General features: G+C 40.3%; 1 protein-coding gene across 1 annotated transcript; it reads left to right on the top strand.

The window, feature by feature from the left end:
- The first annotated feature begins 5,540 nt into the window (after window positions 1–5,540).
- LOC308101498 (alpha-lactalbumin-like) lies at window positions 5,541–6,962 on the top strand. The gene is made up of 4 exons (XM_080450917.1): window positions 5,541–5,663; window positions 6,261–6,321; window positions 6,442–6,480; window positions 6,865–6,962. The coding sequence occupies exons 1-4, from the start codon at window positions 5,558–5,560 to the stop codon at window positions 6,929–6,931; spliced, it is 273 nt and encodes a 90-aa protein (XP_080307043.1). The 5' UTR covers window positions 5,541–5,557; the 3' UTR covers window positions 6,932–6,962.
- The last annotated feature ends 5,979 nt before the right edge of the window (window positions 6,963–12,941 follow it).

The following is a 12,941-nucleotide window of genomic DNA, read 5'->3' as shown; positions in this document are numbered from 1 at the left end:
TTGCTGTGCACAGTCATCATGCCTAATTTCAAAGCTGTATTTCTTACTTTGAACACAAATATCAAAAGTCATTGTTACCTCTTAAACACTTTGCTGATCGGGGTACCTCAGAGGTCTGTACTTGGTCCTCTCCTTTTTCCACCTCTACACCAAATCTCTTTGCCTGCTGAATTTTCACGTATTATGACTTAATTAATAACAACAGGTCTTACAACCCACCAGTGGTGGAAGAAGTTTTTACTTTTGTACTCAAGTCAAAGCACAAAAGTATTAGCATCCAAATATACTATATTTGGATATCTGTAAAGCACTTTGAGCTGCATTTCATGTCATGAAAGGTGCTATACAAATAAAGTTTACTATTATTGTCTCCGCCGGAGGCAGAGAGTATGTTTTCGCTTCGTCCCGCTGTGTGTTCACCTCCCTCCTAGCCAAGCTAACATTGGTCAAGCTCCACGTGACACGTGTCAATATGTTGACACCAATGCCTTTGATTGGCTAGAGGGACGCATGACGAAATAAAATCCTATAAATAGGTGTGTCACTTCAAAAAACCATTCATGTTTTTTGAAGTGAGGTAAGACAGGATCAATCAGTCTTGATTGGAACAGTACCTTCCAGTACAAATCACCCGTCCGTGCGTGTGTGTGTCCCTCTGAGAACACCTAACATTGGTCAAGCAAAGGCGCAGAAGGCCAAAGCTAAGAAAGCATACTCATCTACAACAGTAACACAGAAGAGGACTATAGAGTTGAATTGATCCCACAACAAGGCCGAAGTCTTAATACTGCAACAATTGGCCACCTTGATCAAATACATTATGTAGCACTAGAGAAAACTGACATAGATCAAACACACCAATCAATTGCTGAAACTGTTCAAGACAATGAAGATGAAGAAGACAGACAAGCATTTGAACAAACCAGTCAATTACGAGGACTCCCATATGACACATTGCTTCAAGAAGAATTTTTTTTAGATGCAGACACTACATATTCGCCCCTGCAGAACACCAAACACCACGCGCATTCTACCAAGACGACCCGTTCTACCAAGACGACCGTGCTATTAAAATAGCACGGGTCTGCTGGCGGAGACTTGTGCTCCGAGGAGCACATTTTCTAGTTATTATTATTATTATTATTATTATTATTATTATTATTATTACCCTTATTATTATTATTATTATTATTATTATATAGCAAAAGTAAAAGTGCTTATTATGCAAAAGGGCCCATTTCACAATCATATTATTGGATTCTAATTGGTAATGCATTAAGTACAGGACTTACAAAAAAAAAGGCATGGGTTTCCGAGGCTAGGACTTGAGTGGATGTACTTACTTTCCACCACTGCAACCCACCTTGTAGCCTATGGTGGAGTGACAGTTAAGAGTGCATAATCTTCTTTGACCACATGGTGGCTGTGTTTTGTTGAGAACAATACAATGATTACTGTAGGTCCAATGTGGTTGGTTTGGGGATAAAACAAAAGACATGTAGGTCTTTTGCTAGCTGTTTCAAGGGATGTATTAATAATATTCATGTCCATGATTGAAATACTTTTGAAGACCTTCTTAGTGAGTGTAGATGGGGCCAAGACAGCAAATGGAATGTTTTCTCATAGCTACCCACAGTACAAGTTCTGCGTAAGAGATGCTAGTGAATTGTGTGTCACTGATGATTGTGATTCTGTACAGTATATATTGTATGTAAAGTATATATGTATACAATACATATATTGTATACATACAATATACATGATCAATATGGGGACAGCTGGGAGGAGCCAGGGGTACGGGTGGAGTGTCTTGTGTTGTACAATGTGTACAATATATGCAGGACAACGACGTGCTTTAGGCTCTTTCTTTATTCCAGACTGCTGTACATTCACATGTTACCAGGAAGGCTCACTTCCACATAGTGACTGATTCTGAGGCTGTGGACACACCCATTAAGTGCATTGTACCAACCAATCACAAATGCTATAGGAACAGACACTAGGTGGTAGTATCTGTCACGAATGAGGACGGAGGAGGACCCAAAAGCAGGCGACTGGAGGCAGAACAGGTAAACTTAGTGTTTATTAACTAAACAAAGGCTCTTCCATAAATGGGCAAACCAAGGCAGGTAAAACAGGACTCTCAGATGCATTCACAGGACAGACTCACTCTACAGGGAACTACGATCCAACAATCACCACATGGTAACAGAGAGCTTAAATAGACACAGGGATAACAGGACACAGGTGGACTCAGCTGACAATCGACACTGGGATAGGCTGGGGGACTAGAGGACACAGATGGAAACACTGACAAATCACAAGACTGGTTAGACAAGGCAGGTACAGAACTACAGGGGCACAGAACATACTACAAAATAAGATACACAACAACTGACTAACAGAAATACAAGACTAATACAGAACAACAGAAACATAGGACTAATAAGTCCAAAACTAAAAAGGACAGTCAAAGTCCACGGGCCAAGGAGCAGACTACTGTAGGAAGGGGCCAATCCGAAGGAAGGGAGCTTTCATTTTCTTTTTTGATGACCTGTTCTTCAGGCTCTATTTATTTATATACTGTCTGTCTGTCTGTGTCCCTTTTATGCCCATATATGGAGATTTCTGTATCTGTGTGTCTGTGTCCCTTTAATGCCCATGTAATATCCAGGCCAGTCTATGACGCCAGATTTGTAAACTACACACAGACGGACAGAGATTTCATGCATTTATTGTTTGATTTAATGTCCATTGCCGTGCAAGGCTTCACCCAGATGATGACATTTGTGATGACATGCGCTGCTTTCGACATACTCACACATAGGAAACCATTGTACCAAACGTGCTTTTCTTTTGAAATGTGTCTCTATTGACTTTTTAATGCATAAAACAGAAGCAACATGAGAGTGTTTATTCCATAAAGGTTCTGCATACACCAAGTGCATGTGCATGAGTACTTTTTGACTTCACATGATGAATCATCACTTCACAATCCCCCATATATTTACAAATGAACACTCCTCCGTCTATTAAATGATCAAATGATGACCCACAGAGAGGAGAAAAGAATTACAGATTGCAGATTGCAGTTCCACCTATCCCACTCTGCATCGGGGGTCTTGGGCTGTATCCGAAATGCAATATCGCGATATAGAAACTATTCATAAATTATATATATAGTCCAAAGTATAGATACAGTATAATGTAATGTATTTCCAACACATTTAATCATTTTGTTGTTGTTTTTGTTTATGGAGAAACAGTTAAGATCGGGGCATATGATAGTAAAAACAACAACAGCTACTTTAGATAAGAAAATGTAAATGAAAATGAGAAGACACGGTGATCTGGGAAAGAGCACAGTTTTTTTTCTCATTGTCCTTTTTTTCATGTGTGACATCAAGGTTTGGAGACATTCAGTCAGGCAACAATAGATCAGGGTCAAATGTCATTTTCACGTGACTGTTGTCTGCTGGAGTGTGTGAAAGGCTGGTTTTGCTAATAATAATAAGTAATAGGATGCTTACGTTGTAACTCTACCAGGGCTCATGCCCGTGTTCCCTCAGCCTTATGTTCCCTCAGGTTAGACTTCAGGTTAGGGGTTGGGGTTAGAGTTAGGGTTGGGGTTAGTGTTAGCTTTGAAGGAACAGGTCAACAGCAATCTAGTTCCATTTTTGTCTTCACCAGGCCAGCAGGCCATGAAGCAAAGTTTATGTTTTCGCCCCTAGTTCCTGTGTGTGTGTGTGTGTGTGTGTGTGTGTGTGTGTGTGTGTGTGTGTGTGTGTGTGTGTGTGTGTGTGTGTGTGTGTGTGTGTGTGTGTCCGTGTGCGCAGCTAATGTCGGACATCGCTGGAACAAACGGCGTCAAACCTCCCATGCACCCTCCCAGTAGGTTAAGGAAGATACTCCACCTCAAATGTTTCAAATCAGCCTCATGGCGTTGCTATAAGGCTGCTTTTTTGGGGCGCCGATGGTTGGGTGTTTTTTTTATACAGATAATCGGTATATAGGCTATCATGAACGCAACATCCAATCAACCTCAATTGGAATCGCGAGGGGCCTCGATTTGTTGTTATGCCAATTGTCGGTTCCCTGTGTAAGCGCACAACAAAATTATCTTAATGGAATGAATCAATGCAGAAAGAAGCGATAGAATGCATTTGTCTATAGCAGCTAAGCTTATACTAATAATAAATAAGCATAGGTAGTAGTGATAAATAAACAAGTTGGTCCCAGAGAGAGCACAGACAGTCATGTGTCTCCTCTCCTCTGGTACACGTGATGTCATCCACTACATATTCTCACCATAATTATGCTCTACTTGCCCTTTCCAAGTATACTGTACGTGGTTTGCAGAATTAGACTTGCAGAATTCATCTCTCTCTCAGCTAGGGGGTCCTTGGCCTTAAAAACATTGAGGACCCCTGCTCTATACTGTACTGTACACCTTTCATCTTTTGTAATTTGGTATTGTTGTTTGATTACAATGATTGTCCCCAATAAATAATAACTATCGAGTTGAGGCGGTTGTGCTTCAGCAATGGGAATCTCAGTGGAGTGCTAAACCCAAAGACCAGTGAGCTTATTCCAAAATCTATGAAAATGATGTCCCATCGGGCTCATCACAGGAACACAAATCTCATTCATAGCTCTCATCCTTTCATGATATTTGAGCCACACTAAACATAAAAAGAAAAGGAAACCATGAGAGCTGAAGTAAGTTTGTTTACGAAAATGTGCTATACAGATAAAATTGCCTGGCTTTACGTCAAGTGTTCTTTGTTCAATGTTCTGTGCTGGTCTCACGTGCTGGTCTCACGATGACACACAATCCTGTCAACAGGTTGAAGGTATGGCAGAGTTTCTAAGCATCAGGGGAGTGGTCTTTGTTTAGAGACAACTAAAGCTAGTACATATCTGTGTATATATACTGCGTTACACACGTTCTCTCAGTGAGGTGATTGGGCATCTACGCTTATAGACAACATGAAGATTCTCGTGGTGTTGACTCTGGTGGCCTTGACCGTCAGCCTGACTGAGGGGCTACTTGTCTCTAAATGTGAGCTTAGAGAACATCTGGTCAATGCTACTGCGCTCAGACTGCCACCGAAAGCCCAGCATCACATGACCAATGAGGACTTCTTCGCTAAAAGTGAGTAGCCTTATCTGTTATATATTTATATACTACAGCATATACATATTATATATATATATATATATATATATATTACTGTATAATATTATATACTCATATATACTTTATACATAATTTGGATGACTGACTGACTGACTGACTTTGCTATATTTTCACACAGATTTATGCTTTTTCAGTCAATGCTGACAATGAATATATGTAATACTGGTTGATAGTTCTAGGACAATAATAATACCATGATAATGATGATTTGAGAAATTGTTTTGATTTCATTTTCATTTTGTTTCTCTAGTTATCTGTCACGTGGAGAAGACTAGTGGCTTCAATACAGGAGCTAAGAACACAGTGAACATCGACAAAGATGGAAAACTGTCAAGCGGGGAGAAGGGGTTCAACCACATGGCTGAGTGGACACTTTATGGCGTGTTCCAACTCAGTGACCATCTGATCTGCAAATCTGATGCCGACTCATCCTCCGTCAACCTCTGCCAGATGGACTGTTCAGGTGAGCTTTGATTTAAACAAAATTCTAATCCAGAGTCAGGCCAATTTCTTCCTGAAGCAATCATGTGTCTAAGAAAATAAAGTACTGGCTCTCAAACTGTGGAATGAACTCCCCATTGCAGTTAAAACTGCAGACTCACTCCTAATCTACCGCCGAAGTCTGAAGACTCACCTCTTCAGACTCCACCTTAGTCCGTAGCATTTGCCGTAGCCTTGACGACCTTGCAGGCTTATGCAAAGGCTAAAATGTAATTTAGATAGCATTTTATGTAGACAGATTCCAGGTAATTTTTAGCGTGTATAGTTTCAATGTACAGATTAATAATTATAGATGTTTCGATATTATACTGCTTAGACTGATGATAGATACCTATGATTATGATTTATCTATATTACTGTTTCTATGCATTTGATGTATTACCTCGTGTTTTCCTTTCTTATTAAATTGCAAATTGTGTTAGTTTCTGCTTGTCTTTAGGGTTGGCTAAAAAGTCATTAAGTGGCACAAAGACAAATTCCTGTACAATACATTGGTGTTCAAATGATTTTGATTCTGAAAAGTAATGTTTCTGTCCTGTTCTTTGTTTTTGTCACAAAGCCTTGATCGATGACGACATAACCGATGACGTTGACTGCTTGGAGATGATCAAAATGAAACTGTAAGTTAGTTTGTAGGTTGTTTACAATTTTTTAAACAACATCTTCTATAGGCCTACTGTACATGTTTACATGTTTTAATTTACATCTAATTATTATTATGCTTTTCTTTTAACTTCCAGTGAAAATGGGCCGGAGCACAGGGATGCTGTCTTCCAGATGTGAGTATTGTCTGTTAAGATGTATTTATAGGCCTGGGCCGTAACGTGACGGTCCAGGCACCCTAGGCTGCAATGCCAGCCTGACAGTGTGTCGCGTGTTCGACTCCCGATCCCGACGACCTTTGCTGCGTGTCACCCCCCCCCCCCATCTCTCTCCCCATTTCCTGTCAGCCTACTTTCCCTATCTCTCTCTAAATAAAGGCATAAAAAGCCCCCAAAAATGTATTTATAATATGGCACATTCTGCCTTCACATAGAGGCCTACTGTATATTGCATTCAATTTGATATATCCAGTAGATCTGAGGGACAATGGCAAACCCACATTTGCCAATAGAGTGATAATGAATTAATCTAATTTATATGTCCCTTCTTTCCATTTTCAGGGCCAAGCTCCTCTTCGAAATGGACTGCATCCATGTGATGGCTGCCGACTACTTTCAAGAATGTTAAAACAAGACGGTCTCATACGGCGTGACTCCCCTGTGCAATCTGTAGCTATGGATATCCATCAAGTTACTATAGGTGTGCACAAATAGCGTCAATAGCAGGGGACAGATGACTTCTTCTTTCTTTAAACGTTGTCTTTATTTCTGTGCTGTGCAGCACCGGAAACCAACATGCACCTGCACATGCTTGCCATATGCCTTAGGACTTAGGTAGTATAATCATCCAAACAAGAGCAGACAAAACTATCTGTTATTATGACAGAGCCTCTTTCAGAGTGTGTGGGGGGATGTATCCTGTTTGCATTGATTCAAAAAGGTGTGTAGTCACACCCAGTTCAGAATCTAATCGGTCTGGCGCCACGGGCTAAGTGTGACATCAGCCATCACACACCCTAAAGTCTACTTTTGTGGGATCTGTGATTGGTGTAGCAGTGACAGCTGGGCGGTAATAGTTCACTGTAATTGGGACACACTGTTCAGAGCATGCACACCTAAGCTTTTATCTGATCATTTACTGTAGTAATAATAAAGCTGAGCATTTGGGAAAAGGTTGTTGTCGTGTGAATACTGTAATGATCTGAGGTTTTCTTTTCTCACCCGAGGATGTAGTTTTAGGACCACCTTTTTATTCGTAACTTCATCTCCGTTTGTTGCCAAACGACTCAACCTATTTATTCTAGTCAAATATATGTCAGTCACTTTACAGTGATGAGCTGAGAAAAACACATGTGGATTTAGTACATGTTTGTATGGGGGGGACTGTATGATACATCCCAAAAGAAGCCTTATTGTCATCACTGAAAGCCTAATGGGTGTCTGATCGCAAAAGTAACGAAACTCACAAAAAAAAAAGAGAAGCCAAAATAACAATGAAAAAATAAATCCCTTTGTAACTTTAAACCTCCCATGCAAAAATCTGGTTAGAGGTAATTATTGGTTTTCCACAAAGAAAACGCCGCTTTTCCTCTGCATACAAATCACCCATAATCCTCATACCCTAGGGACTAGGCTATACTTTTGTCATTTCTTGAACTTGGTATTGCTATTTGATTACAATGACTGTCTCTAATAACTAATGACTCCGTTGTAAAAGGAGATTGAACCACAATTGGATTGGTGCTAAACCCGTAAAAGAAAAGGGTAGCACATCTCCAATTTTGAAGACAAGGAGGACAAAACACTCACATTTCACTTAATTATTTGGCTCACATCGGTAAGAATAACACCAATAACAATCGTCTGTGTCTCGATGGGCTCGCCACAGAAACACAAATCACATTCTCAGCTCTTATATCCTCTCATGATACTTGAACAACACAAACACTGGGTGCCCAACAACGTCAGAGAGCCCCTTCAAAAGCACATTGAATTGGCTTTGTGCGTGCAATGTTCCCTGGCTGGGACAAAACAGTGCATAAATAAACGTACCTTGCCCTGTCTAAAGTGTTCTTTGTTCCGCTCTGGTCTCGTGACACACTATTCAAGGTGTAGCCTCTACATGCATGTGAAAAGATGTTTTCTGAAGTTACCACAGATTCTTTGATTTCTCCCTGAGATAGCCTACACGGTACATATCATTTTTCTTTGACCTTACTAGAGAGACTTGAAACTCAAAACCAGTGGTCATTCAAGAGTTTCTAAGCATCAGGGGAGTGGTCTTTCTTTAGAGACAACAAAAGCTTGTACACCTCTCTGTATATATATACTGTGTTACGTGTTCTCTCAGTGAGATGAATATGCTAATAGTAACTATGAAGATTCCGGTGGTGTTGATTGTGGTGACGTTGGTCGTCAGTCTGACCGAGGGGCAGCTCGTCTCCAAATGTGAGCTTAGGGACCAACTGATGGATGCGTCGCTCAAACTGTCAAAGAAAGCCCAGCGCCATATCACCAATGAGGACTTTGTGGCCAAACGTGAGTAGCCTTGTATGCTTATATACTTATACAGTATATACTTTAGACATTTGTCAGAACGTCTTGTACAATAGTGAGATTGACTGACTGACTGACTGACTGACTGACTGACTGACTGACTGACTGACTGACTGACTGACTGACTGACTGACTGATTGATTGATAAACTAAGTATACCAGCAATTATTTATTTATTTTCATAGCATTGCTTGGCAGTCAGACAAACCTATAAGCACCAAATATAAAACTGTATGAATGTGTGAAAAATAATAAATTACGAAACAAATAATTCCCTCTGTATTCTATAGAGAATTGAGCTCATGGGCATTAGCAAACCATGGAAGAAGTCAGTCAGTATAAAATGGGACATTAAACACTCCAGGTTTGATTAAATATATGTTTTTTTTAACTACAGAAAATGTAGTAGATTGGAGGCAGGGTTAAGGTGCATGTGGTCTGGAGTCAGAGAGATGTGGAGCCCAACGGACGACAACGGCACTTACTGGTGTCCCATCATCACCCGTTCTCATCTGCACAGAACATTGTCCAAAAGAGTTACTGTAGCTTAGATTTAAATGAACACAGCATATTTTACCCAATTAGGCCTTCCACAGGTGCTAACGGTTGAAAATTGAATATGATTCATTGATGCCGTTTGAGTTTTGAGGTCAGAATGTGTTATCATTTTGTGTTTGGCCGTTTTGTCTGGGACCGCACAGTATTTATACTTTGTTGCACAATCCTCTCAACAAGTGTCACTTCACATGTATTTTCTCAACTGAAAGAAGTGTTGACATCGAGTGAAAGGGTGGTGTGGCTGGTAGTGCAGGAATTAACATGATTCTATGTTATATTCTATATTCAAGGGATAGTTCACTCCCAAAATTTTTTCTATTGATTAGTCACCCCATGTTTTTGTCCATTCTTAAGCAAATAATTTGATGACCGGTTGGAGACCGCAAAAGACCACAAAGAGTCTCCTTTGTGTCTCCTACCGGAACCGCTGCCTACCGGTCCGCTGGTCATCAAATTATTGACTTAGGAATGCGACAAAAAAATAATATATATCCATGAATTCAAGTCTCCATGGGGTGACTAATCGATAGAAAAAAAAAGATTTCTTTTTGGGTGAACTATCCCTTTAAGCTATGTTATATTCTATGTTAATTTTCTTCATTTTTCTGCCACCAGTGGTCTGCCACGTGGAGAAGGGTAGCGGCTTCAATGCAAGCGCTGTGACTCAAGTGAGCATCGACAGAGATGGACCACCATCAGCCGAGTGGACACTTTATGGCTTGTTCCAATTCAGTGACCATCTGATCTGCTCATCTGGTGCCGAGCAGAGCCATATGACAGAAGGCTCTGGTGCCCAGTCATCCTCTGTCAACCTCTGTGAGATGGACTGTGCAGGTGAGCTTTGATTAATAACCCATTCAATCCGGGAACGCATCTGTGTCATTTTAGATTTCTTTGAGCTATTCAAAAAATAGCAGATATACAAGCTCATAGCGCGCCGAGTGCCGCGCCGAATAGAATAAAACAAATAGGCTACAGTATGACATTCTCTTTGTTCAGGGTTTCTTTAGTGTTGGCTAAAGAAGCTGTACATTAAGTTAAGTTAAGTAGCACAGAGCCATTTTCCTGTACAAAACAACTGAATTGTAATGTTTCTGTCCTGTTTAACCTTTTTCTTTCTTTTCCTTCTTTTTTTGTCACAAAGACTTGATCAATGATGATATAAAGGATGATATTGGCTGCTTGGAGATGCTCAAAACGAAAATGTAAGTTGGTTTGTTTACAACTTTTTACATCTTCTACATTAATTCATGCTACATCTTATAATAATTATTATTATCATTATTATTATTATTAGTTTAGTTTTGTTTAGATTGTTTATTTCAATCCTCAGTATCGCAAAACATTACACACTGTAATCCAACGTTTCTTTCTGGTTGATCGAAAAGGATGAAGCTCAAAGCTTATTTATGCCTATAACTTATACATACGTCGGTTTAACCAATCAGTTACAAAGTTCATAATGAACACTCAAAAATATTCCACATTTACATTCAAGACTACATACATTGTTCGTAATGAACAAACACTCAAAATTATTCCATATTTACATTCAAGACTTCATACTTATACACACAAGCACACACAAACCAATGTATATATGTCACAGGACGATTGAATAACCAGGACGATTGAAGACAGAGCGCTCGTTTTTAGGCACGGGGCTTCGGGGCGAGGCGGGGCGAGGCGGGGCTTTGCTGCGACGCGGACCTGTCTGTTGTTGTTCCCCACCACGTAGCAACCAGGAAGCTACGCTAGGGGAACGCTGAACCCGTTATATTATACCTCTATGCGCTGAACACGCGTTCACACGCACGTGCCCTCGCGCCTCCAGGCGCGAGTGCCCGCACTGACCGGCCGATGCTCTGATAGTCGACACAGTGCCGTCCGAGTTGTAAACCGATAAGGACAGAATAGTTCTTTTCATGGATCACTGTGTGTGTGTGTGTGTGTGTGTGTGTGTGTCTCAGGGAGAAACTAAAACAATGCGTGTGTGCGTGGGCGCGTGCATGCGCACGCGCATGTGTGTGCATGCGCGCGCATGTGTGTGCATGCGTGTGCATGTGTGTGCATGGGTGTGCACAAACACACACACACACACACACACACACACACACACACACACACACACACACACACACACACACACACACACACACACACACACACACACACACACACACACACACACACACCCTCCCTCTAGTCTGGCTTGCATTGCCCTCTAGCGTTGGTTTTACAGAATTGCCTGAAAACAAGCGCTCCTTCTTCAATCGTCATTCGTCCTGGTTATTCAATCGTCCTGTAACATATACACACATTCAAGTATACATACAGTATATATATATACAAACACTAACACTACCTCATCATACCTTACCCCTCAATCCATTAATTAGCTAGTTATTACATACTGCATATTATCATGTTATACAGAGCAGACAACACTCCCTAGTCCTTATTATATTATCATATAATATGATATGATAATATCAGTTATACCCTATATAATTATATACTGTATATAATTACTATTGTCCGTATTATTATTATTATTGTGCTGTTGTTTCAACTTCCAGTCTAAAAGGGGAGCACAGAGACGCCATCTTCAGGATGTGAGTAACTATATTTTCTGTTAAAATATATGTATAGGCATATTCTGCCTTCAGACATAGTTCATTAAAGTTTTCCACATAATAGATTTGAAGGACAATCGTACATTTTAGTGATGATGAATGGATCTTCTTTGCATTTTCAGGGCAAAGCACATTTTCCAGATGGACTGTGGCCCTGTGACTGCTGCCGAGTACTTTTGTGACTGCTGAAGGTACTTTAAAGAAAGAAGAAAAGTCTTCCATAGGACTACCAGTATCAACCACAGAGCTTTCCATACCTAAATAAAGCTTTTATCCTGTTATTTACAGTAGTAACAATAAAAGTGAGCATTTGGGAAAGCATGTTATTGTTGATCTGTGAACACTCTGTGTTTCTGAGGTGAATTGCAGTGCTCTCTTTGATCCATATATTTAGCATTTTTCAATTTACTATTTAGGCATTAGCAGATGAGCAAGTCCAAGATCAAAGAAAGCACCACAAATGTTTGAGAAACAATAAAAGTTAGGGTAAATATGTAGATAACTTGTTTGGTTTTCTTGTTTGATCTCCTTTCCTTTAAGACCCAATTGTAGGGTCTAATGGCAGGAACATGGTCTATTGCACCATTCTCTGATTTGCAGCACAAATTGTTACATTAGCCCCCCCATGCTGGCCTGGCAATCTACTGTGGTACGATGTCCAATAACGTTCATGCCATGTCATCTTCTACATCATGTTCTAAAACACGAATCAATTGCGGGAAGCAAAGTATCACCTTGTGTTTTCCTTGCTTACTGTAAATCGCTCTGGATCTAAATTCCTAAACTGTAAATTGAAGACACATGACATCTGCAGGAACTTCAGGAGGGAAGACACAGGGTATGGAGGTGGTTTGGAGGGTGTGTGGTGGGTGTAATGCCTAATTCATG

The sequence above is a fragment of the Gymnoscopelus braueri genome, assembly GCF_963280865.1.
Source record: "Gymnoscopelus braueri genome assembly, chromosome: 2".
In the NCBI taxonomy this organism is placed as follows: Eukaryota; Metazoa; Chordata; class Actinopteri; order Myctophiformes; family Myctophidae; genus Gymnoscopelus; species Gymnoscopelus braueri.
Note: the sequence above shows the minus strand (reverse complement) of the source record. Positions and strands in the feature narration are given on the sequence as shown.

Bases quoted from the DNA above. Each gene is read 5' to 3' on its own strand.
- LOC308101498 (XM_080450917.1), top strand. From the start codon at position 5,558: ATGGCTGAGTGGACACTTTATGGCGTGTTCCAACTCAGTGACCATCTG. The intron at 6,322-6,441 runs GTAAGTTAGTTT...TTTAACTTCCAG, and splicing joins GAGATGATCAAAATGAAACT to TGAAAATGGGCCGGAGCACA. The intron at 6,481-6,864 runs GTGAGTATTGTC...TTCCATTTTCAG, and splicing joins AGGGATGCTGTCTTCCAGAT to GGCCAAGCTCCTCTTCGAAA.